Here is a 27,549-nt window from a genome sequence, read left to right on the forward strand (position 1 = left end):
ATGGGGGCTGATAGCTGTGGTACAGCCTACCCTCCAGTTGGAGAGAGTGGCAGAAGAGTTGTGTGCTATATCCAGAAAGTGGGACATAAGACCAAGTGTTATGCAGACTCTCTTAGTTGTGTGTATCTCAGAGTTAATTGTGTTTGGATGCAGAAAATAATTTGTCGTATGGGGGAGAATATATTGATGAAGGAACTGAGGTAGAGTGCTGTGAGTAGCTTTGTTCTTAGGAGCAGTGCTTTGCAGGAAATAAGCTTGGGTAGTGCGGTGTAATTTTTTTGTCTAGAATAGGAGGCTTTCAAGTGTTTTCAAGTGAGTAGGTGTTGGGCAGAATTTGAAATATTTGCTTCTTTGTATAGGTGAATTCTGTTCACTTTACTACTTAAGTGATGTGAGTGAAATGTATTTCTTTGGAGTGTATTCTTTAATAGGTAGCTATAAAAGTTAACATGATGGAACATGCAGTATAAATTCTACTATCTGACATTTTAAACCAAGAAAAATGAAGAATTGAGAGTGAGGGCTGAAACTCTGCTCCCTGTTGTCTCAGGGCATTGTGGTGAAGGGGAGCACCTGCTGACTGCAGACCCCTCAGCTATCCCTGATTAAAGATCAGATTATCAGTGTAGCTCTGGTCTGAAATCTATCATTCTGTCTAGGCATTATGCTAAGTATGCATGTAGATACATGAAAACAGCTGAAGTGATTAGAACTGGGCAAATTACATTTCTGAAAGCTTTGTTCTACATTTAGAAGGAGTATAAGAAGGCAAAATATTGAAGCGATGTGAACATTCGCATAGATTATTTTCTCATGTTTTATGGTTTATGTTCTTTGTACCAGATTTCTTACTGGGGTATGCAATTTTAAGGAAATTTAGGCTGTATTTTAGGGAAGGCGAGTTAGAAACACATGCATTTCCTAATCATTTTAAGCCCCTTCAATCAAACAGGATTACTGTTTGGCTATAGCAATAGGAGTGGAAATTTCCTTAGCATATGCAAGCACAGAGCCCCTGCTCTGTTATCACATGCAGTACAGACTCATGCTAAGCACATGTTTTTAATCATTTGTTTGTTTTACAATGCTGTAGGAGTATGTTACCCAACAACAAAAATAACGGTGAAGTCCTCCTACGTGTTGTGTTTCTTGTAGGCTAGACACTAGCTGTGCTGAAGAGAGTAGCATTACAGAGGCAGTGAAGTAGTAAATCTTTTGTAAGCTGCTTTTTGTTTGGTTTCATTCATTCTTCTGCTTAGTTCGTTCTTTTCTGTTGCTTTACTGCTCTCTTGGTGGCTGTTGGTGGTTGATGTGTTTTTTGTATCAGTAGTTTTTGCCAGTTGTGTGTGGAGTTGGTGATATCGTCATGCTATGGGTGCTGAGCCACATAGGTTCAGACATTTGTCTCGTGAGTTTCAGACACAGAACCAGTAGCTGGTTCCTGTTCCCCCAGGAACAGAACAGAAGTGCTGATAGGCCTGCACCTGCCCCTGTGTTGCTGTGATTGGAAAGGCAGTTGTTGTTCAGTGCTTTGTGTTAGTTTGCTGACTGTGTATGAATTTATCTTCCTGGTGGTGAGTGGTCTTGATTAATCCGTTGACCAATCCTAGTGGTCAAGAAAGTCTTGATTAATCTGTTTTATAGATACCTTCAGTGTATTTGAATTTTTTTATTAATTTGGCAAAGGTCATGCAGTTGGGAAGGCTTTTATGTTTATATCAAATATGGTGTAAGTGGATATTTTTTATCTACTACTGGATGTGCTAGTAACTCCGTGACTTAAGTATCACTTACACTTTTAGGAAGCTGTCCTTCGTGGCAGGAGTGCCTGAACTGTTAATTTTAGCTGCACTTAAAGCTATTGGAACTCCAATTTAAATGATTGTTTTCAAGAGTGCAGTAGTGTCTTGAGATCTCTCTCATTCAGCACCTGAGATGAATGCCAATGTACGATGGTTTGGTTAGATTCTCCATTTAAAAACACATTCCCAAAAGGAAATTAAGCGACTACTATTTTTATGGATTTGTACAACAGAAATGCAAGCTCTTTCCAGATGGTTACAGTGTGACAACGAATCAACAAAATGAAATGAATACAGTTACTTTTTTTTCCCCAATTAATCCGTATAGGAAGATACTGATATTATCAAGTGTTTGATTGGCATAACTGGGCCAATCTTATTTGCATTAGCTGCTGTTAATTGTGCTATCATGCAGTTATTCTTTCATTGGAAGAAATGTATTAATTGAGAGACCATGAGAGGTTTTCAAAGTGCAAAGTGCACTGCACTACAGAGTTTGGAGTGAAAATTACAGGCTCAAGTCCAGAAGCCACTATAGAAATAATTGTATAGTATTTCAAGAGAAAATGAGTTTTATTATTGGGCGCTGTACTCTCATGTGAGAACTGCCGAATTAAACAAAGTTTAACTGTAGAAAATGCATTAAATTCTGAAAGGAAGAACTCATCAATAAAGAGAAGTAAGCTGTAGTAGTTAATATGCCACCAGTAGTACAAATAGACCTAGCTCTACTTAGCCTAAATTTAACAGCTGGTTCAGCGTTTGGTTTAGCTGAGGTGAGTTGTCTTTGTCTTTTGGATCTCCTCTAATTACCCGCCGTTCTTGCAGGAATAGGCTGTCCTAAAAGTTCCCATATCATAAACTAGGCAATTATTGCATTTCAGAATGGCCACCTCATATGTAAATGCACACACACACAGACATATATGTACAGATACACACATATATCTACACGAAAGATGTTCATAATATTGATCTTTATTATTTATTTATGTTGAGAAGCTCTCAGAGGCTTTTCTAGGTTGAGGTTTGAGTATGCTGTATTACTGTCTGCTGTGTTCTATTCTTGATTAATTTCTTGTCCCTGGAGTCACTTGATAAAGTAAGAAATTAAGGAAGATCTGGATGGGCAGGAAGGGGTCAGATTATTGGCATCCACTTGTTCTGTGCTCACACACCACAGAGATTTTCATTTTCAAAGCAGAATAAGTGCATCATTCATTAGGAACATTAACTGTTTAGTTTCTCACTGTTTCACAGAGTTTGCATCTGGGATATATACGTGGTTTAAGTAGAGGTATTGGAAGGTTACTGAAAATAAAATAGGCCACTGATCTGAGAATTTGTTAGTATTTTGAAATTGTTTTGTAGTCCTATATAAAACTAGAAATTCTCTATTCAAACAGCTTGTCATATGCCAAGTGGAAAGGAATTATATTCTGCAGAGACTCATTCTTGTTTACTCTGATGTTTAAAAGGGTACAGGGAAAAGAGTACTGCACTGAGATATCTGCAAAAGGAAAATCTCAGCAGCCCAGTTCATTGTAAATGCTGTTGAATGATATAGGGTGGGGATTAGAATCATAGAATCCTTAGAGTTGGAAGGGACCTCTGAGGGCCATCTAGTCCAACTCCCCTGTGATGAACAGGGACACCACAGCTAGATCAGGTTGCCCAGGACCTGATCCAGCTGTGAATTGAAAGTCTCCAGGAATGGGGCATCAACCACATCACTGGGCAGCCTGTTCCAGTGCCTCAGTGTCCTCACTGTAAAAGACTTTTTCCTTATATGTAATTTAAATCTATGCTCTTTGAGCTTGCAACCATTTCCACTTTGTCTGTCACCACAGACCCTGCTAAAGGGTACAGACTTTCCTGTAGCTCCCTGTTAGACATTCAAAAGTTGCTTTCAGGTCACCTTGGAGTTTTTCTTCTCCAGGCTGAACAGCCCCAGCTCTCCCAGCCTGTCATTGTAGGGGAGGTGTTCCATTCCTTGGATCATTTTTGTGGTCCTTCTCTGGATGTGCTCCAACAGGTCTATGTCTCTCCTGTACTGAGGATTCCACATCTGGGTGCAGTGCCCCAGGTGAAGCCTCTCATGAGGCAGAGTAGAGGGGCAGGATCACCTCCCTTGACCTGCTGGCCTTGCTTATTTTGATGCATCCCAGAATATGGCTGTCTTTCTGGGCTGCAAGGGCATATTGCTGCCTATCGTCCAGCTTCCTATCGTTATTCCCAGGTCCTTTTTGGCAGGGCTGCGTTCAGTGCTTTCATCCCTCAGCTTGTATTGGTAATCAGGAATTGCTTCAACCCAAACGGAAGGCCTTGCACTTGGATTTGTTGAAACTCATGAGGTTTACCTGGGCCCACTGTTCAAGCCTGTCTGGGACCCACTGGATGGCATCCCATCCCTTTGGTGTGTTGACCACACCCCACAGCGTGATGTCATCAGCAAACTTGCTGAACCCCACTGTCAAATGCCATTAATGAAGATATTAAAGAGTATCTGTCCCAGCACTGACCCCTGTGGGACACCACTCGTCTCCAGTCTCCATCCAGACATCGAGCAATTGACCACCGCTCTCTGGACTCGACCCTGCAGCCAATTCCTCATCCATTGAACAGTCCAGCCATCAAATCGTATCTTTCCAGTCTGGAGAGAAGGATGATGTGGGGTACTGTGTTGAGGCCTTACTGAAGCACAGATAGATGATATCAGTGGCTCTTCCCTTGTCCGTTGATGCAGTGACACCATCATAAAAGGCCACCAGGTTGGTCAAGCAGGATTTGCCCTTGGTGAAGCCATGCTGGTTCTCCCTTATCAGCTCCGTCTTCCATGTGCCTTAGCGTAGCTTCCAGCAGGATCTGTTCCATGACCTTCCCTGGCACAGAGGTGAGACTGATGGATTAGTAGTTCCTTGGTCTCCCAGCAGCTGGACTCTGAATCATGAAGGGCTTCGGTGGATGCTGACAGCAGACAGAGGTGTAGATACCAGGCTGGAGAAATGTTCCTGCAGAGTGAAGACTAGAACATTTCACAACAGGCACAGGTTGACATGGCTGTTCAAGATAGCAGTCAATTGAGCTTCATCTTCAGAAGTGTGTTTTTGAAAAAATGTGATCTATGTGATCATAATGATGTCTTAGATTGTTGGAGTGAGTGTATAATATTAAATAAATGCATATAAATATCAGCAGTTAGTGCAACTGGAAAACTAAACAAGAATTAAATCAGGGAGTTTGATTCACACACCTCTTGTTTAAAAACTAATATGCTGTGAAGAAGTAAATTCCACAAGTCTGTTACTTTGCTTATGAGTTCTCTATTTAAAATCCACTTGCCTCAGATTTGGAAGCAGATAGTTGCAATTATGATGGTAAAATTGTAAAAAGATAAATTGAGACTGCATTACTCGCTATAAAATAAACGAAGAGGTGGATGTGTTCTCGAGAACCAGTTGGCATCAGAGGTCTCCATTCTTTTCTCTTAAGCAAGAAGTGTCCTTATACAAAAATGCTCAGTATCTGTCCCCCCTTGCTTAAGTGTTTGTCCAACTTGATATAGTGAGGGACCCATCTGGAAACTGAGTTGGCAGACTCCTTTTTTGCTTAATGTGCAGCAGTGTCATGCAGTGACTTGTTGGGACTGGGGCTTTGTAGGCTCTGAACCTCTCGTTCAAGGTTTCTCTTTATTGATGGAGAGAATTTCTGAGTTAACTGCTTGACCTTGTTCAATGACTTAAATAAAATATTGTGCTCAGGTGAGTTTGTGTGGAGTCTCCTCCTATGGAGACATTTGAGACCTGGCTGGACACATACCTGTGTGACCTATTGTAGGGTACCTGTTTTAGCAGCAGGATTGGACTCGATGGTCTCTTGAGGTCCCTTCCAACCCTTGAGATTCTGTGATTCTATGATACAGCAGTGTCAAATTTTCCCATCTTTTACTTTGCAGTGGGATTACCTTTTACTTACAAGTGTGAACTTCCCAGAGCAATAGCATTACCTCTTTTCACCATGCATTTTCACCATGCATACCCTTAGCTGTATGTGCAGTCCTTTAGAGCTTTAATGCTTACTACTCTTTTCTGCCAGGCAGCTCAGTGCTTGTTCAAACAGATTGCCTTGGCACCGGGCCCACAAGAACCACAAACCCAGATGCTGGAGAAGTATTGCTTTTGTGGAAAGGGGCTTTGAGAGACAATTCTGCATTAAACCCCATCTTTCTTATTGCACGTCTGTTTCTGTGCTTTCGTAGTCTCTTAAGTAGACATGTCTCAGGCCTAAGAAAGTCTCCAGGAATGGGGCATCAACCACATCACTGGGCAACCTGTTCCAGTGCCTCACTATCCTCACTATAAAAGACTTTTTCCTTATATCTAATTTAAATCTACCCTCTTTAAGCTTGCCATGTATATATAAATTAAGTGCTATGATTATTGTAGAATATAATATTGTGGAACACTCCTTCACGTGTACTTTCCATATAAAGAAGTCACTCTAAACTAAACTGAGTTGAGAATGTGGGACTTGTGTCCCAGAAGGAGCAAATGAAGCCCCAGCCTCTGGGAGTGTGCCAGGTGATCAGCAGACAGAGGTTGGAAAAGGGCTAATGCATGGAGGGAGGAAATGACATTAAGAGAAGAGAATGGAAATAGGATTTTGGAGAGGGGTGATGGAACTTAGGAAGCTTTTTATCATCTTCTGTAATAGAAAGATAGACTGAGGGTAGCAGTGCAGAGAGTTAGTATCCAATAGAAAAATAACAAACTGAGAACGTTTGCGAGTGCCTCTGATCTTTTGACAGAGAGATACAGTGACAGCAAGATCCAGGTTGCCTTTAAAGATGCACCAGAAACGTCAAAAGAAGGTGCTTACTGGTACGGTCTGAGTGTTCAAAACTTGCTGTTGTTACTGTGTAAATAAGAGCAGGCTGGCTAAGAGCAGGAGCTGACTTTTGCTCTGTCTCTGCTGCAATTGTTCGCTCACTTCTCCTTTCTGTACTAGCTGGCTGTGTTTCTTTCTGCATCCTTTTGTCTCTGGAAAGGCTGTTCCTATTTGTGTTCAGCATTTACAGCAGCCTCTGGCACTGTTATTTATCCTGAAACGCTAGAAGGTGCGAGGTACAGAGTGATTTATGGCTATTGTGTAGCACAGTACTTTAATACAAATTACTAAAATTGAAGATGAGGCTAGATTTTGCTTTAAAGGTAGAGCGGTTAAAATCATTGTTTATATTGGATTTAAAAGTAATACACTGTATTTTATTTGCGTCTTTGTTAGTTAAGTGGGCAGTATGGGGTAAAGCAAAGCACATTGGATCTTTCTCCAGGATGATTTGGGGATTTGTTTGCCAAAATGTTGTTATTCCTGTAGCAGGACTTAGATGATCTTCTTGTTGTAGTTCCAATTCACCCCCCTCAATTAAAAAGAAAGAAAGAAAGAAACGTTGCTTAAGACTTTTAACAAATTCAGATCTAGGTAACCAGAAATCACAAATAGTTAATTTTAGCCTTTCTAAACTGAAACTTCTGTGGGTAAGAAGAATGGAATGTGTTAGAGACTTTCAAATGTTTTAAGTAAGAAAGGGAGCAAAGATGAAGGCCTCCTCCTTCTCCTTCCTCCCTCGCTGCTTCCCACAGCTTGCTGCAGTGCAGTCATCAAAGCGCTCAGGCTGGGCTGCGGAAAAACAGCTTGAGTTTGCTCTTGCTCTTATGTGGAGTTAGAAAACTTGGTTTCCTGTTTCTCTTGAGAGAAGCCTATTGGGCTGCGTAGTGTTTTCTGGTTGGATGTCTCTCAGTCTTTTCTTCTTAAAGTGCTTGCTGGAATCTAGGAGATTATCCTGGGGAAGGATGTATGTGGGCTTTTCTTCCGTCACTGCTCCAAACATACTGCTGGCCACTGCTGAGAGAGGATGCCAGGTTAAATGGACTGTTGATCTGACTCAGCGTGGCTATTTTTCTATTCCTTCACATCTGTTTTCTGGGCCATAAAGGTATAAGACACTGGTGCAAGTGGACTTTCCTCAGAAAGTGACCCAGGCTTCTGTAAATTTGGCACAAAAGATGTCTACACGCTTCTGGCTTCCAAGTGACCATCTAACCAGAGCCCATGGGCTGACCATTCGTCCTGCTACTGCCTTGCTGTTCCCCATGTCCTTTCATTCTTTAAAAGGTGCCAAAATCCTCAGGATGTTTATCCAGTTTGTTACTTATTTTCCTCCTCCAATTAAATATAATGAAAGTAGTAGAACAGTTTGTTTTTGCCCTGCTCCACTAAGAAGAGCAAGTAGCACACTCATTTCACTGTTGTCAGCCTGAAATGTGCTGAATATATTATTAATTTGAACCACCCTCCCGTCCAGAAGAAAGAATCCTGACTGTCGTATAGACCTATTGAGAGAATGCAGATTTTTTTAGACTGATGCTAGTTTTGAGATTTTGAGGCTAGTCTTTGGGAAGCAACAATAAGTGTTTGAATATTGTATTTCCCAGGGGACTGAAATCTTCCTAGGCAATGTGAAATGCACTTGAACAGATTCATTATTATTCTTACTTTAAAGTAGCAGGCCAGATTGTGGCTCATGGCCTAGGATATAGAATAGCATTTCAGGAAGTTTCATTAACTTAGTGCTGATTTCTTCGTTGTAAGATGGGTTTGGTTCTAATTAGCTGGCATGTTTCTTTGTTCAGAGTAGAAAGCTTTCAAGCAGTTAAAATGGAAATTGGCCTTTGGCAAGTGAAACTGGACTTTGTTCTTAGAGGAGGAGAAAAGCCGTGCTACTGATCAGTGAGTTTAGTTCAGCCCTTTTCTCTCAGTGTAGCCCTCATTTTGAAAGCTGTTTTCTTCTCTATCTTGGTATGTTGGCCCCCTGACTCTAATAATTAAAGACATACATGTTGCTAAGTTCTCATCAGGCATGTGGAACTTAGCAAAAAAAATTAGTGATTTGAATTACTTCTTCTAGAGTCAGTGCGTATGGGCCTTAGAACCTCATTCACTTTAATGTTACCATTTTGACGTTTTCAGTCTGGGGCATTCCAGATAGCTAACTGATGTTACTGAATTCCTTTGGTCACATTACTGATGTATTTTCCCAAGTGTATTTGTGATGGGTGTCAAGATGTTAACCATAGCTAGTTAGGAAAAAAGTGCAATTTAAAAAGAAGTCATACATTGCAAGTAATTTGGGTGGGTGGGTGCATGTGTTGTATGTGATCATGTGTGGCAGTGGCACAGGGGGAGAAAACAAGCCGAAGATAGAGCAAAAGAAAGGAAATGACAGATATTTCATTTGAAGTAAATGAATTTGTTTTGTGGTTTTTTTCACTGTAGTGGTCACTGTAGATTGTAAGATACAAGGCATTTTCACACAACATCATATTTCTGTGCCATTATAACAGATTCGCTGTGCATTTTGAAGAATACTGATAGGAATACCAAGATTGATAATTAATTTTCTTGTGTTCACTTATTTTAATTCAATATTAGCACTTATTCAGAAGCCTTAAAATACAAAGGAGCAAGATCTACTCTGGTTGCTGATAACATTTGTTTTAGACTGCCCAACAGCTTGGTTCTCAGAGGATGTCTGTAATCTCTAGGCATGCTACAGCAGCACCACATGGATGCAATGTCAAAAGAAGTGTATCTGAGTAGCATTCACAAGATTAGCATTAGAAGTCACATAAATGAGCAGAAGCCATAAATGCTATGTTCAGAAAAACACCGGGTCGACAAGGGCACTGTCAAGAAGGTTGCTTTGAGTTTGTTTCAGTTCATGCCACGTAGAACAAATCCTACAACAAAGCTGCTTTTTTACTAATGTACTGTATCTATAGAATGCTTTTTTTCCCCCCCCCCCCGAAATTAAAGTTGCTTTTACTATTTTTAACAAAAGGGAAGTCAAGGAAGTCTAAGCCCTTATCAGTAGAAACTGAGTGGGAGAATGAAAATAATTCATATGTCCTCTTTGAGTATGTTGTGCTGGAGTAAACAGATGCCAAAGTGAACAATTGCCACAAAGTGAGGGATGTTGGACTTTGAGTCAAAGCTGGAAACATCAAATGAGAGGGCAAAATGATCCCACCGTATGAATTAAATGATTACTTTTTTCTGATTCAGAAGTTTTCTGGGCATTGTAAATGAATAAAAAAAAAAAAAAAAAAAGTAGAATATGCAATATCAGAAGCCACTTTAAATATCAGTTCTTCTGGCACAGCAGTTGCAGGGGGGGAGGGCAGCATTTTGGTGCGTGTGTGGGTGTGTATGTTGATGTAGTGTGTATGTATTTATGACATAGAAATCACAGAATTGTAGGGGTTAGAGATGATTGAGTCTAACCACCCTGCAGGTTCCATACAGCAGGTCACACAGGTTGGCATCCAGGAGGGCCTTGAATATCTCCTGAGGAGACTCCACATTTTCTTTAGGCAGCCTGTTCCAGTGTTCTGTCATCACAGCAAAGAAATTCTTCTCTGTGCTATACTGGATGTAAACGAAAATATAATAAAGCTACAGCTGTATGTAGGCTCATTTCTTATGGTAAGAGTTGGACAAAGAATGAGAAAATATGAGGAACAGCACTAAAGACAAAGAGCTCATGTTTCAAAATTTTATACTGAAATGTGACTCCTCTGAATCCTGAGTTGTGAGGAGGGAGCAGCATCCTTCATTGAAACAAAAAGCAAGCAAGGCAGAGCCCCATTTTTAGGACCATAAGCAAGGATAAAATATAGTATTAGTGACTGAAAACGTTTCAGTATTTCATGCATCAGTTTATAGACCTGCATAGCAAAAATGACATAGTATCAAAAGATTTCACAGAGGATTGAAGGACTAAAAGGACCCTCCTGCAGGGCAAGTCTGGCTCTTTACCACTGCAGGAACCACCACAACAATCCTTCAGAAGTTTATTCAGCCCCCTCTTATGATGGCCTGTTTTGTTTTTTTTTTTAACCCTTCATTCCCAGGCTTTCCAGAGCTGGATTTGTTTTCCTGATTTCCAGCTGCAGTTTGTTCACACACAGTTTTTACTCAGCTGATTTTATGCTTATGTTAGTTTTTAGCTTCAATGTTTCTGAGAGCTTATCCCTTTTTCTTCTTTGTTAGCATCAGGTAGGATCGTTTCAAGTTTGGAGAGACCAGGCTGCAGCTTATCTATCAGGGTGCCTCAAAAAGCATAGGGTGTGGGCTATCGGTACTGTATTAACCCACCAAAATCAAACTGATTGTCAGTTCTCTAAGTAATAAACTGGGGATCCTGTCAGGAAGGTAGCCTATTGCTCCTATATTCTGTGCTTTTAAAAATTTTCCTTATAATCCCTGTTGTGCAATGAATATGTGCTGACTCCCTTTGGCTGTGGGCCTGGTGTAGGTTTTCTGTAGCTTATTCCAAATAATCTAATTCCAAAACCAGAACAGTTCAAGAAAAACATTTACTTCCATTCTGTATTTCCCATCCTAGTGGATGAATACAACATCTGTGTCACATCCTATTTTGTGCCTGTAATTTTTCTGGAAGTGTTTGTTACAGAGTCAAACTTCCACTAATTTGGAAAGACACATAAACTGGTAGGTCCAACACCTCAGACCTACAACTGCTAAACCAAAATGCTTATTCTCCCTAGTTTTTTGGCAAATGATCTTCCAGTTCATAGATGTATTGTGCCCCATGTGAAATGACTTTGCAGTCTTCTCTATTGAATTTCTTAGCATTATCACTGATCATATCAGTTATTTAAATAAATAATAAAACACCCACATTCTTGAAGAATGAAACACAATTTATTCTTCTGACAATTTTGTTTCTTTTTTCCATTACAGTACTCCTCTAAGTTTCATATGGAGTGCTTTATGTCACAAATTGCTTCAGAATATTTATTCACTTTTTCAACTAATTTGGGAAAGGAAGTTGAGTCCACGTTGCCTTTATACAATGAGAGTACGGATACTTTGCTACTGGGAGTACACTTCTGTGCTATACATGGATGAACACCTGAGCAGAAGCTGAGCAAAGTCCTCAGCAAGCAGAGCCAGTGTTTCTTCTCCTGATGGTGTTCAGCCATTTAGTTTCAGTTATGTTGGTTGTTTTAGTGTCTGCTGTCACCTTAGAAGTGTGGTACCACTTTCCAGACAGACTGAACTACTCAGCCTGGTTTGTTGTGGTGAAGAAACATATGAAGGGAGGTTAAGCCTAGTGTAATGCTAAGGGTGAGAAAAGAGAAAAAGAGAGGACAACAGTAAGTGCTTGCTGCACTCAAGTAGCCGTTTATATAATTCTTGTTCAGAAATGGTCTTGAGATTTTCTTCAGCAGAAGCACCCAGGTTTGTTGGTCATTCTACTTATTCCTGCTTGCCTTCTCATCTGAGTTGTATTGAAGCCAGCTGAAAAAAGTTTTTCTCCATGTCACTTTGAACACGGATCACTTGTCTGCTGTGGCTCACCGCTTGTCCCCACAAACACTACAGCAGCAGCTGAAAGGGCTAAAGGAGTCCCAGGCAAGCTTATGCTGGCTGTCTGGAAGATGTTCACCAAACTATGGCCTGAGGTTTTGCTTGCATTGTCACCCTCAGTCTTCTCTAGAGGTTTTCTTTCTGAAGTGCATGTTTTGAATGTTTATGTGAACTGACTGCCTGACCTTGCCTAAATATTCAAATTGCCAGCATCATTGTGTTATGGCTTTATGTTCTGGTGCGTAATCCTAGAGAGGCTGGGAGATTCTGGCAGACCAAAATGATGACTTCAGCTGAAGAAGAGCTAAAATTTTTCCTTACTGAGAGTCTGTGCTTTCAGACTGATGCAGTCATGGCCAACGTACCTTTAGGTCTATCTGCAGCCCTCACCACAATAGTACGAGTGGTTTGTAATTCAACCAATGCATTTATCCTTCCTGTACTCTCCTTTTATTGAAAAAAAAAAATACCATATTCTCCTATTCCTTTCTTTTCCACAACTAAAGTGCAAGCATTAAATAATTTATCAGCTGCACACACAAATCTGAGACTCAGCTGGGAACTGAATCTGTAACTTCAAAGTGTCTGGCCATCATCCTTCCCTTGGGCCATTAATTGTGATGCTTGTAGTTGGGGATGTTGCTTTCTTTTCCTTTCCAAGAGAGTAATTGCTCTTTGATGAAGTCATTGATGAAATTATCCTTCCTCTGTAATCAACTGGTCGGATGGGTGCTCTGCTGAGGTTATTTTAGCAATCACTTAATACACAATGAAGGGGTTACCTTCTGTGTTTCCATGCAGGCAGGTGACTCTTCTGACCTGTGAGACTGCACTGTATACTGGTTTGTTTTAATGGCAGCAATCCAAATTGCTGAAGTGAACAGGGTCCTGTGCGACTTTTACGGGCTTTCTTAGGGATTTTTTTCAGACATCACACATGGTAGTGTCTCTGTACTTCTTCTAATACATTTCAGGTGCAAACAGTAAAGGCACAGTAGGTAAAAGTTCCCATGGACATAGCAGTACTGTCACAGTGTTTGTAGTAGGAAGGCAGCATAGGAATGTGTGCATTTCCAGGGAATGCTGCAAAGATGTTGCCTAGCTATTTGTGGTCTAAATAGATTCAGTTTAAGAATACTCCCTTAATTATGATGGATAATCTTTCTGTTTGCATTCTGTATGCTAAGATGGTTTCTTGGGGACTGACTGGTGTGCATCATTTGTCTTATACAAATGATAAACAATAAAACAACAGTAGGTTTTTGTTGCTATTGCAGCTTACTGGAACCTTTTGAATGAAAACTGGTATGAATTTTGTGCTTTCTGTTTGCTGTTGTAGTGTGTAGCATGCTAAAAAGCTCTTGGCATAATGTAATTTCTTGGGTTTGGTATTGTTCTTCAATGAGGCCCTAGCTTTGGAATTCATATTTAAATTTTCTTGCAGTTTTGCAAAGTTTGTTTGTTTTTTAATCTGCCTGTATTTCACTTTGTAAGCAACATGGTTGCTTACCTCAACTTCTTCATTTCAAACGAGTTGATTATAAATGCTTGAGGATTCTGGACAGGATTTAAACTTGAATTTTATGTCATATTGGTAAAAGCTTTGCACAGTGTCAAAAAACAAGTGGATTTTTGAGAGAGATTCAATTTATTTTGCTCAGCACAGCAGTCACAAAGTTCATATGACTGGGAATATAATTAATTAACTGAATTATTCAGGAAAGCTGAAATTAAGTTCCATTTTTAATATTCTGCCTGGGGAAGTAATATTGCTTGTTTCTTCAGCATCATATGTCAAAACATACGACAGGCTGATACTATTTTAAGTAAGCTTCTTTAATAATTTAACATAAGAAGATACTGTATAAATACTTTCATTTTGGAATATTAAACTATTAATAAACCCAGAAGGTGCTGGGTATAAATGAATCCGGTCACCATGGAAAGAGGGAAAATGTATCCCTGTGAACAAAGGGACAGAATGGGTTGTGCAGATGGGCTGGGAGCAACTGGCATGTAATTTAATAATTACAGGAATAAAATTAACTAACATAATTCTGTTGTTAGAACAGAAAGTTTCTAGGGCGCAGATTTACTGGAGGTCAAGCCAGTATTTCATATTTAATTTTTTTTTTTTTTTTTTTTTTTCTATTTTAGGCTCTGGATGTTGACCGAACTGTTCTCTACAAAATGAAGAAATCTGTCAAAGCTATAAATGTATCTGGTCTGGGTAAGTAGCTAATAAGTTCTGGTAAGCTACATTGCTGCAACTGAAGGGTTTGGTGAATTGTTGAAGTTGGTCTTCATAATGAAATAGAAAGTTACAGGAGTAACTCTAAGAAAAGAAATATGTGCATTTTAAAAAGCAGTCTCAAACTAGCTGCATAATAATGAGATCAGTAACAATAAAATTTGGTGAGATAGCTGAACCTGCCATACCATACTGATACAAAATGGGGTCCTTCCCCCTATTCAGGGCTGCCTGCTCTTTCTGCCACCCCTGCTGCTTAACAGATCTCTAGATGGGATTTGCAGCGCACAGAAATTTACATAAGCCATTTCAGGTGCTCATCTAACCCCAGTTGTGTTGATTTTGCTGCAAGGCATGTGATCCTTGAGGACATGGGGGGGAGGCAGGGTGTGTGTGGAAATTATCCTTTTTGTCAGTGATAGGGATCTACACCAACTTAACTGCTTTTATAAACAGCTTTTCTGGTGGCTCCCAGTTTTGTGTGTTGAGATTTTCATGACAAGAGAAAGCTGATGAGCTTCAATTTGTTATTGTCACGATGTGCAGATATTTCTCTGACAAAGTGATAAAAATATGAAGAACTATTATTGTGTGCATTTTCATCCTGTTCCAATCCCATGGAGTTCTGTGTTTACTTTCAAAATAAATTACGCTTTTATTTTTGTGGATCAGCAACAAGAAGAAACAGCATTTTGTTCATTTTTGTTCTCATTTTGCAGTTCATAGCAATTAGAGCTAAGAAAACCTATATTATGTGCAAAAAAGATAGGCATGGCCATTTTGGAGAGCCACCAATATCTGACAGAACTTACGAGGATTACTATGGTGGTGTAATTAGTATCAGCTCATTGAAAGGAAATTCCTTCTTGCTGAAGCTTATGGAACTCTTATCTTTGGATGGTCCAGTTTAAGATTGGTCTGGAGCTGTGTCATCTGTTATGTATTTATTTGTCACGCTCTGTTCTGTTTTTTGTTTCTTAGTAATTTTTGGTTGCTAGACTATGCTTCCTCATCAGTGTATTTGTTATAGTATTGCTGCAAATCACTGCATTTTTTGCATAAAAATCAGTGCTTTGCCTGGTTTTTGAATTCATGCTGCTCGATCTTGACAGTAAACATTTGAAGGCACATCTGTTCCACCAGCACAAATATTGCTTTGCCTCTCCAGCAATGGAGGTTTCTGTTGACAAAAGAAAAACTGTAGCTCTGCATTCAAAAGAGCATGGCTACTGGTGCTTCTTTTTTGTTTGTTTGTTTGTTTTTTTTTAATAGTTTCCCTGAATATAAAGCTTACCTGTTCTGTTTTCCTTACATGCGTGAATGGTAGAAACCATTAGGATCCCAATTTGTATGTCATTTAGTTCCTTAGTAAAAAAAAAAAAGCCCTCAGAGCCTCAAACAAACATGGCTCGGGTGTTTTTGTTTTGTTTTGGACAGAATCACACAAAGGCCTGGGTTGGAAGGGACCTCACAGCCCACCCACCCAACCCCTGCCATGGGCTGGCTGCCCCCCATCATCTCAGGCTGCGCAGGGCCCACCCAAGCCAGCCTTGAGTGCCTGCAGAGATGGGGCACTCAGAGCTGTGTGGGCAGCTGTGGCAGGGCCTCACCGCCCTCCAAGTAAAGAACTTCCTCCTAACTTCTAATTTAAACCAATCTTTTGGTTTAAAGCCATTCCCCCTTGGTCCTTTCGTTACAAGACCATGTAAAAAATCTGTAGAAAACCTTTTAAAGCCCATCAGAAAGAAACCTGAGGGCAAGGGAGAGTATTTTGGGTCAGGAGCTCTGGAAAGAACACCACTTCCTGCTCTTTAGATGTACTTCTAGAGTACCAGCTCAGCTCCAATTTTGAGTTGCTACTGTAATGACCATCAGCATTGTGGAAGATGTCTTAGAACTGTTGCTGAGCTGCTGGTCTGTTGACTTTTTAAAATCTAATACATAGATCCAGAAGCAGAGGCCCAGGTTTTGTATGGAATAAAATCCTCTTGTATGAGTCTGGTAAAAAGTCGGCATGGTTCTGCTGACTGCTGATTTCACATCTAACTATGACAATTAGCAGCAGCAGCCTTTTCACCTTGTTTTCATGCAGTGGTGGTGTTCTCCTTTTGCTATTTGAATTGTCCTGACCTCCACCCTTACTTGGGTTCAGACATGCAAAGCTAGATGCAGGAAGCAGTAAGGATGAAGAAAGTGATATGGAAATAATTAACCACACTGGGTAGCTGTGTGAACAGTCAGTTGCAATGAGCCAAGCCCTGTTTTTTGCTGTCTGTGCCAGTTTGTTCAAAGCTTCTTCAAGTGTCAGTATGTCTCAGTTCATTCAAAGCTTCTCCAGGTGTATTCATCTCACAATAGTGTTAGCTGTACAGCCTTAATTTATCCTGTAGTTCAAATAGCAAAATGTTTTGGGGAAAGGACATTGCAACATGAATCCTTTGGATATTAAATTGCTAACATACACAAATGGGCTTGAAATTAAACCAGATCATTGCTAGTTTGAACTAACATTAATCTTCAGGGTTTCTGCTGGTTTCATGCAATGGCCCAGAAGGATTCATTGTTCTTATTCATGCATAATTTGTTTTCTAGGGTGTGGGGTTTTTATTCTTACTTCTTTTGAACCATTAGAAATATGCTGCAACTAGAATAAGAAATAGGCAGTATTAACTTAATCAGATGCCAGCTTGATGTGCTTTGCCTTGTGTGCTCAAGCTTAACTCAGTCACTAAGCTCAGAAAGAGGGTTTTTTTATTCCTCAGACCAGATTTATGTGCACTTCTTATGTCTGTTTACACTGGACAGTAACTGGTAAACTATGATTGAATTGCTTGTTAGATGTAGGTAAGATGGAGGTCCCTCACATTTCCCTTATATTTGAATCAGGAGAGCCTGCTTTGGCCTAGATTTCATCTTGCTCCCTGGGTGGAATAACTCCTCAGCACATAAAGTTTATGCTTTGAAGAGCATTAAGGAAGTGCAGCCTACACCTATATTCAGAGCATGTCATCTCCATTAGGCACCTGGGCACTTCTGAGAAAGTTTTGTCCTCTTAGGAGGGAACCTAATGGTCATGAACCAAAACTGCTCTGAGAACTAAGTCATCCCACATTAAATGCAGACTACTAGGATTTGCTTCAGATCTCCACTGCTGGTCTGGATCAGAGAGCTAACATGGATATGGGTTGTATCCTCATCTGTAATGTTTGTTGTCCATTTCCTAATGTGACCTGAAAATCTATGATGTATTGCCTTGTACAATAGGGATTCAGCACTGCCAGTGTTTCTGCTCTCCTCTGATTCTTTGTTCAGCGCACAGCAGTTAAATTTAGAGAGCATTAACAAAAGACTGTAGAAGTTCATTATAGGAATTAAGAGTTACGTGATCCCTTGTATGTCACAGAAATATTGCATGTCTTCGTAAACAGGATTTTTGTCAGATTATTGTCTTGTTGCTGTGACACACGGACACATTTGTACAGCATTTGGATAGAAGCACATAAAGCAAAATTAGTGAGATACTTCCAGCATAAATATTAAAATATAATTTTTGTTATTGTATTGAGTAAACATTCATAGTGAAAAACCTTCTGAAAAGTTGTTTTTCTCTGCCTTTTTTTTTAAGCTTGGGAGTAATTTTTATAACCTATTATCTGCTGACTGTATTTTCATGTTTTGTTTTTTTTGAAGCTCATGTGGAAAATGAAGAACAGTACACACAAGCACTGGAGAAATTTGGAGGCAACTGTGTTTGCAGGGATGACCCAGATTTGGGAACAGCATTTTTAAAATTTTCTGTGTTTACAAAGGAATTAACTGCACTCTTCAAAAATTTGGTAAGAATTACTTGCATAAAAACATGTCATCTTTTTAATGGCACTGTAATTTCTCTGTTTCTGAATTACAGCAGCTTTTCAAGTTAATGATAAGTTGTGCTTTAGCAATGACTGTTCTTAAAGGAAATAAATAAATAAACAAAAAAGAGAAACTTGGCTTAAGGAAATGTGTAGCACCTTATCCTTTCACCTTTCAGAACTCAAAAAAACCCAAACCCAACCACGTAACTCTCTGCTAGCAATTCTCATGTCTATATGCTTCCCACAACAAAGTAATATTGTTTTTAAATTGTGAAACCAGTAAAACTCAGCTTGGTTTACTTGGTTTTGATGTTGCTTTTACTTTATATTGTCACACTTTCTATTTGTATTTCTAACAAGAGATTTTGGTGTCTCTGGAAGAGAATCTCTTGCTTCTCAAGGAGGACAGTCAGAAAGAAGAAATGAAACATGTCATAAGACAATAGTATCCACTGGGGACAAGTTCTGCAACTGAAGCCAGTAAAACTTAAAAACACTCTTCAGTGAGCCAGATGGGATGGAGCCAAATGGAAGAATGGGAATTTTAATTATGAATGGAGAATTTTCAGCCTCAGTTCCACATTAATCAGAGAGCAGAAACAGAGCAGATTCTGATTCTCCATTCTACTAGCTAGAGCTATGTCTGGACAAGTCCCAGAATTAATTGGTGCCACAGAACTCTTAAACTAGGGGTGAGGAAAGGGAGATGACCCAGATTGATACAAACATTTAAAAATCTGCATCTGCTGAAATCAGTGGATGTAGACAGATCAGATGCTTTTATGAATCTAGACCAAATGTCTAGTTTGCAGCCAGCTGGTCATAATCAGTTCTTTGGGGAATTTTTCCAGCTGATGTGATTTAGGGCAGTCTCATTCACTCCCTGATGGTGTCCTTTCTTTTTACTCAGTTGTGATATTGAAGAGAGAGAATCTGGCCCCAAGTGTATTTATCTGCAATGAAATGTATTTACATTGGTCACATTGATTTAAATATCTCTGGCTGTACAAATAGCATCTGAGATTGTGTCAGAAGAGAATCCTTATCAAGTGTGTATCAGTCATTTATCCTGAGTAGTTTTCCATGGAGGTAGACTGTTCATATGGGAGGGGAAATAGAATGGGTCATTTGATTAATACGTTCTGTTGACTAAAAAAATCCTCTATCTTACATTAGCTGCAATATGGTGACTTTATTAAACAAATGGATCTGTAAAATGCCATGTTTATGTGGTTTCAAAAACCAATCTACTAAGAGCTGCACCCTCTCCAGAAAAAAAGCTGATCATATATTTTATTTTAAGAAGCCAAGCGATAATGTAGTTATATCAAAGCATTTGTAATTACTATCTTTATCAAATATTTCTGATATGAACAACTTGCCTTCCACAGATGTCAATGAAAAACAAAAACATAATGTATACCTATAGGAGATGGGATATGTCTTATTAAATTTGTCTTACGACAGCTTTTTATTTGTCTTCTCCAAGGATATCTTTTTCTCCTGTGTTCCGTTTTCCCTCTATCATCTATGTATTTTTGCTTCAGTTTATATATATAAAGCAACTGAGATCATACCCAAGTCTTCACTTTCTCTCTATCTGTGGCTCTTATTTTCTCTGTTTTTGAAATGTATACAATTTAGCCTGGTCTGGTGGTTGGCGACCCTGCCTATGGCAGGGGGGTTGAAACTAGATGATCATTGTGGTCCTTTTCAACCCAGGCCAGTCTATGATTCTACGACTCTAGTTGCATATGGACATGACTGTTGGTTGTTTTTTTTTTGTTTTTTTAGTACTACTATAGGATAGGCACCTTCTTTCTTAAAAAGAGATGTCTAGTAAAGAATAGGTCTCTCTAATGATCTGCTCTTTCCTAATGCACTTCATATTGTTGATTTTAAATTTTAATTTTTTTATTTTCTCCTGACTAGCAAGGGAAAACTGAAGAAATAGAGAAACAGAATGGACCTTGAATATGGTGTCTTTTAAATGTTTTTTTTTTTTCAGGAAGACAGTTCCTTCTGATAATAAATACATATTTTAAAAAATATATAATTATTGCTTGAAAATACCACCTTTATTTATAAGAATTACAAAATTATGAAACAATTATAAAACAGTTCTAGTGATTTTGGTGACTTTGCCTGTTGCAACTATTAGAATAATTTCTTTGTAACTGAGGTTACTTCAAAAACCTGGTTAGAAGTTTGCTGATGCAGGTCTGATTTTCCAAGAGATTAAAAGGATATTGACTAGCACTGAGACACCTATATACTGGTTGAAAATAACGTTAGATTATGTTTGTTTATTTTAATAATCATAGCCATACATGGAACAGCCCCCATGCTTTCTCACACTTGTGAGATAACCAGCTCCGAATACCTGAAGCGCGTTGGCATTGAAAAACATCCTCCTTCTAGAGTGTTCCCTGATAGCATCCAGCATACTTTGGTTGTAAGTAGTTTTGTTAGAAATGTGGCTAGCGATATGCAACCTGCTGCTGTTAAGAAAAAACACTGGAAGATATTATGTAGGTAGACCTGCCCCTGAAGTTTCATAGGGCTCTGAATTTCCCCAGAAGATTTTTAGCTGAAACAAGTGGGCAATGTGCAGGGAAGTGAGAGGACATGTTCAGACTGGAACAGATGCCAAAGCTATTAACACTGGCAAAGCTTTAAGGCTACTGTCAGGTTTTGCTTTGTTGTGTACTTTGATTTTGTTTCTCGAAGCTGATGTGTTCTGTCAGCTCTCGGTCTGGGTGGCATTTAGAGCTGTGGCTGTAAAGTGCTTCTGCAAAGAGATTTTCTTTTCAACTTGTCTTCAGTGAGATAAAGGAAAGACATAATAAAGTTGCTCTACTTATAACAAGGTTTTAAAGTTATTGTTTCCTCTAGTGTTTTTAAGGGTTTCCCAAAAGACTACACTGTTTTCACAGACCTGTCAAGACATTAATGTTTTAAATTATTTTATTAATATCTGAAATAATTTTTGTTACAATTAAATTAATCAACTGTGACCTGTTGAAGTTCATGTCTTGGAATTGCTTGAGTCATAATGTGTTTTGCTTTGCTATTTTTTTTTTTTTTAAGAAGCAGAGTTCTTCAAACTTGAAATGATTTCTGAAACTTCTTAAGAGAAAAAAAAAAAAGCTCATTGCATGTCAAGTCCTTGTAGCTACTCACTTTTGCCTAATGCAGTGATCAATTTATGATATATTCTGCAGTATTTTCGTAGCCATAGCTTCAATACTAAATTATACATCTTCCTTGACCTTCCTTTGAATTAGAATTGTGTTTGAGATCAGTCAATTAAGAAGTCTTCTTTGATAGTGAAATACAGAAAAAAAAAATGGAAGCTTTTTTGCTGTGTTAGAGCTAACACAGTACCTTTTGTGGCACATACAGTATTGCTTTTTGGACTCTTTTTTTTCTGATGGTAACTGAGAGGACTGGAATCTGCCATCTTCACTGTGTAAAAGGTAGCTGGAAGGAAGAGATTCAATGTGAGAAATTTTTTTTATTGATAATGCTTGGATTTTCAATGAGGAGAAATGGAAGAACAATGGTAGCATTTTTCTGAACGTATTCATTTTAATTCATTTTAAAAATGTGAGAAAGGAGATTTGCTTAGGTGTAGAAGATAACCAATAAGAAACCAGAAGGACATATATTTCTGTACTGCATAATGAACTTACAGATTTTTGTGTCCAGAATTTTCTCTCCTGGATAATGGGGTCGGTACAGAATTTTAAAAATATATTTGGTGTCTGAAACTTTACAAATGTGTATAATTTAGTAAAAGTATTCATGATGGACCTATGGATGTATATATGGGTTTGGATTATTATGTGTGAAGATTAAAGATTGCTGATTAAAGATCATCGTGAGGCAGTTCTAGTTCCATAAGTCAGCTTCATCAGTGGCCCAACTTAAAAGCATCTGTGCAAATTCATATAGCATGGGAATAAGCAAGAGGGCTTAGAGACCTGCACACACCTGCAGGGCCATGATCTTATTGGCACCGTGGAGATCTTATTGGCTCCCATGACCAGAGTGCTGGAGTAGAAGAATACAGGCACCTTAGGATTGATAGACAAAGGAGATAAAGAGGGCATGTTACCCTGTATGTCAGTGAGCAGCTGGAGTGCGTGGAGCTCTGACTGGGAATGGATGAGGTGCTGACCAAGAGATGTGGGTCAGGGTTAAAGGATGAGCTTGGACAGGTGACGCTGTAGTGGGGCTTCTGCTGCAGGCTGTCCAACCAGGAAGATGGAGCAGATGAGGGCTTCTGTAGAGAGAGGAGCAGCCTCGTGTTCTCAAGCCCTGGTCCTCATGGAGAACTTCACTCACCCCAGTATATGTTATAGGGACAACACAATAGGACATAAGCAATCCAGGAGGTTCCTCGAATGTATTAATGGTAGCTTCCTTTCCCAAGTGATAAAGGGGCCAACAAGTAGAGATTCTGTACTTGACTTTGTTCCCATCATCAAGTAGGAACTGATGGGGAACATGAAACTCAAGGGCATCCTTGGCTGCAGTGACGATGAAATGGTGGAGTTTGAGATCCCTATGGCAGAGAGGAGGGTGTGCAGCAAGCTCACTTCAGGAGAGCAGGCTGTGGCCTTTTCAGAGGTCTGGTTGGTTGGAGTACTGTGTGTCTAAGTGTCCTGGCAGATGAAGTTCCTAAGCTGCTATCCAAAGGCTAGTTTCTCTTATCTCTATACCTGATAAGATCACAGAGCAATCTTCCTGGGAAACTGTGATACTGCACAAGAAAAAGAAGGAGGTGACAGCCTCCTTAATGAAGGTGGCTTCACTAAGGGTAAATAGTGCCTGACAAATCTGATGGTCTTTTGTGATGGGCTTTCAATGTTGGTGGATAAGGGAATAGCAATGATGTGATGTCATCTACCTGGATTTGTGCAGAATATTTGATGCTATCCCACATGGCATCATTGTCTCTAAATTGCAGAGACATGGATTTAATGAAGGGACTGGTTGGTGGATAATGAATTACCTGGATGATTGCGCTCAAAGAATCGTGGTCAGCGACTCAACGTGTACCTGAAGATGAGTGATATTCCTCAGGGATTCACACTGGGACCGGTGCTGTGTAACATCTTTGCTGGTGACATGGATGGTGGGATTGAGTGCACTCATCAGGAGTTTGCTGATAACACCGATCTGTGTGGTGTTGTCAGTGAACTGGAGGGAAGAGGTTGTTATCCAGAGGGATCTTGAGAGGTCTGAGAGTAATATTCTAGATCATGAGAAATAAATCAAGAAAAATACATAAAAGTGAGGACTGTTTTCATTTTCAGCCTTTTTAAAAGTTATCTTTAGGAGCTACTGAACACAGAATTACCCAGAAGGTTTACAGGGATTCAAATGATCAGAAAGTACTTTAAACTTGTGTGTAAATCAGGAAAGAGATGTTAAGGCTTGCTCTTGCAGTAAGTATAAAAGTACAGAAATTGCAATAGACCTCTTGGTTGTAGGTGCTAGGAAAAGCAAGATGTAATAATTCCTCTTAACATGGCATAAGTTCAGCTCTGTCTGGAATGTTGTCTTTATTTCTTTACCAAAAAGGTATTGATCCAAATGGAAAAAATTCTGAGGACAATAAGAAAAAAATGATCAGGGCTTAAATAGGTTGTTTTCTGAAGAAAGCTTAGAAGAATGGGTTTGGCTCAATGATAACTGTGTACTTGCAGAAGGGGAACTTAATAAATCGCATGTAAATGGGCTCTGACCATGAAAAATATTAGATGAGGTGGCCCAAAGGAAGCAGTGGAGGCTTCCCATTAGTTGTTTTAACGTAGGTTAGAGAATGTACAGTTGGGAATTCTCCACTGGCAAGGAGAATGGGCTGAAATAACCTCAAGTCTCTTCTTCCTTTGCTTTTAGAGTTATACACTTTATGCTTTTAAGAATAATTTAACAAAATGTATTTCCTGTTATTTTATTCTTGTAGTTCCTAATCAAGAAAGTTCCAGTCTGTAATTTGTCTACTGGTGGTGGTATAGTGGTCATTCCCAGTAGCACACGGCATCACATTACCTGCTGTAGGGAACCTGCTTATGCAGGATGGTTGGACTAGATGATCTCTAGAGGTTCTTTCCAGCCACTAAGATTCTGTGGTCAACATTTGATATCTTATGTGAGGATGTTTACATAGCCTGCTGAATGAGCATCTTCATGTGGGCATTTAGAGTTGGGCAGTTACTGCTTCCCTGGAGTCCCTTTCCTTGTGGTGTGACACTGGTGGTTGCTGTGCCACCAAGTCAGCCTGTCCCAGCTGCAGGACGCATGATCATGTTGCAGGCAGGGCTGGGAGCAAGGACACTCAAAGGTACATTGTGTCCTGGTGTGTGAGAGCCAGGCGTGGTGAAAAGTCCAAAGGTTTTGTTACATGATTCTCCAAAATCTTATGGTTAGATGCCAGAAGCATCTCTTTTGTAGTGCCTTTCTGGGTTTTCAGTCACTCCATGCTCATGTTGATTGATCCTGTCCTACTCAAATCACTGGAAAAACTATTGAAAATTATTCAGTGCAATAGTACTTGTCTTAAAAAAAAAAATAATTACGAGTCAGCAAGCAAAATTGTCACTTGTAAACACTTGAGTTCACTGGTGGTTGAGAAAGCCCAGAGCTTCTTAATACATGGAATGCATCTAGAATTTGGTAACAGCCGTGTGAGTCATGTCGTAGGTCCTTCAAGTGTCTGAGTTTTAGTTTAATCAAAATCACTCTGTTAAGAAAGCTCCTTGAGAAGTAGTGAAAAAGTTTTTGGTTTCTTTTTTCGTTTGCTTTTTTTGTTTGTTTTGGATTTAAAGCAGTTCTAAAAAAAAGTCTCATTAAAATAAATAGGAGTGCTGGCAAATGAAGAACTTCAGTGTTTAGCCATAGACTCTTAAGCTCCTTGAAAATCTTTCTGCTTAGCAGATGTTGGCTTGCCTGTTGCCTCTGCCATCACTTCTGGCAGCCATGAGTTCGTTTATTTTTACATTCTCGCTCCTGCCATTTGTTCTTCTCCTCCTCTGAGCTTTCTCCAATTTATGAAGTTTTAATTTATTATCCTGTCTCTGTCATCTTATCTTGTTGGAAGCTGTCAGAGGAAAACTGCAAGTGTGCCAAAGCAGCAGTGTTGGAAGTAGAAACCAGGTCAACTATTTCTTTGCTTAGTTTTTCTTCTAATACATTTCTTTTCCCAAAAACATGTGGAACTTGCTCCTGTTCCTCTGGCAGAGGATGACTTTAATTTCTTTGAAGCTTTCATGCACTTTTGTTCATGTCTCTTTTTAAAAAATATTTTAAAACATAAATAGCTGTATACATTTTAGCTCTAAGTACACACATAGTAGGAGCTGCAGCATATTAATGCTTCTCTGCGTGCAAAAAATGAGTCTGTTTTTTTGATAGTTCAGCTTAAACTTCTCAAGAAAGAGGCGTTCTTGTGTATCCTGCTTTGCTGATTTATAAATATGAACAAGTACGATTCATCTAACTAGGCTAATAATGACAAATTCATGCATTATGTATGCTTACATTTGTTGCAAGTACATCAGGAACATGGGGGATACAATGGCCTGATAATAACTTACAGGTAGTAGCACATGGAATTGATTCGAACAGGCAAACATTCTCCCTACATTAAAAAATATATATCCTAATTCATCTGGAGTATTCTATTTAGGAGTGTGAGTTCATGCCCCATTAACTGAATCACTGGGGAATCTCCAGGACTGTTTTGAAGGCTGAAGGTTGTTTGTATGAATATGTCTCTGGATAGCTGATGGTCTGCCATTTTTATGACTTAAGAAAGAAAACATTTGTCTTGAATCTGGTGTTGAGAAACACCTCACTCCCATTTTCCTCTTGATTAGGTGGATTTGAAGAATATTTAAATGAAGGCTATGAAGGCATTGACCTTTAGGCTAGACTTTTTACTGCAGCGTAGAGATAAAGTAGAATAACACAGTAGAACACCTTGCATAGAATGAGATCTTACATGAAGCCTCTTCTGTTTCTCCTCCTGGAAAGCCATTCTGGGTGTCTGTGTCCATAGTGGCATGCATTTCATCATTCTTCTTGAAGAAGTTTTTATTTTTTACCTACGTTTTGTGTGATTTAAGCTGTTTCTCTTATATTTTATGAAGTACTATTTTATTAACTGTAGACACTGTTATGTTGGTATGTAGATATTGTAGTGCTGCAGAGAACTTAGAGGTGGATTGTTTCCACTGTCAGCTAAGCATATGTAGATGCTGCTCATTCCGTTTCTGTAAGAATTATTTTAAAAACAAAGAGTTGGAATTCAACATGTTGATTCTGAAGGGCTGTGGTTGCATCCTGCAGCTTCTTTGGGAGAAAGAAAAGTAGAGTGGAGGAGGGGAAATGTGATTTATTGTAGATACTCAATAGACCAGATTTTATTTCTTCGACTTTCCTAATCATTTCAAGCTTTTGAAATTTATGTATGTTCTTTTTCTCTTTGGTTGCTGGCTGAAATTTCAAGCAAATGCAATAAAGTAGCATCTTCAAAGAGGAAAGGCAGGAATTTGGCTTTTTGTTTGTTCTTTTGTTTTTAATAGCAGCTGTTGAGGATCACTGAGCATGAGGACCCATGGGGATGAAACCCCTCAGTTTGCTTCAGTGAGGCCCCCAGGGGTGATAGATATCTTTCCTATTTTTCCATTCTGGGTTGGCTGAAACTTCACAGTTGGAAATATATATATTTTTAATTCCTGTTAATGTCATTCCTTATCTGACTGGGTTATGCTAAATGAGACTTTGATATTACTGATGTTTCTTTAGGAATAGAAGCATTATTTGTTACACGATGGAAAATTTGTTCTCTACTAAAAACAGTTCTGAAAATCTGTTTTCATATATACATTTCTGTGCTTCTTGAAAAAAGCACATTAGAAAAAAAAAAAGTTAACAATTCCAATGAAAAAAGAAACCCACCCAAAGGCAACTTTCCCTTCACTGCTGCAAAAATTAATCAGATTTTCTTCCTGTCATGTGACTCTAAAGCACTCTGTTTATTATGTTCAGCACAATCTGTTTGGGTTGTTACAGTTTAAACTCTGTAGCTGACTGTCCTGGCTCATACTTGGAACGTTGTCTCCAGTCATAGAGGGTTGGAAATGAAGTGTTTCTTTTCCTGTTGTATGCT

General features: G+C 39.2%; 1 protein-coding gene across 3 annotated transcripts in view; it reads left to right on the forward strand.

Annotated features, from left to right (window-relative positions):
- Positions 1–27,549, forward strand: part of ASAP2 (ArfGAP with SH3 domain, ankyrin repeat and PH domain 2) — an 88,180-nt gene that overhangs the window by 10,168 nt on the left and 50,463 nt on the right. For all 3 annotated transcript variants that reach the window (XM_031611272.2, XM_031611270.2, XM_031611271.2), the window contains exons 2-3: positions 14,415–14,487; positions 18,199–18,344. In XM_031611272.2, the coding sequence (XP_031467132.1) occupies positions 14,415–14,487; positions 18,199–18,344 (219 nt within the window). The remainder of the gene's footprint in view (positions 1–14,414; positions 14,488–18,198; positions 18,345–27,549) is intronic.

This window comes from Phasianus colchicus, chromosome 2, assembly GCF_987193195.1.
Source record: "Phasianus colchicus chromosome 2, bPhaCol1.hap1.1, whole genome shotgun sequence".
NCBI classification, from domain to species: Eukaryota; Metazoa; Chordata; class Aves; order Galliformes; family Phasianidae; genus Phasianus; species Phasianus colchicus.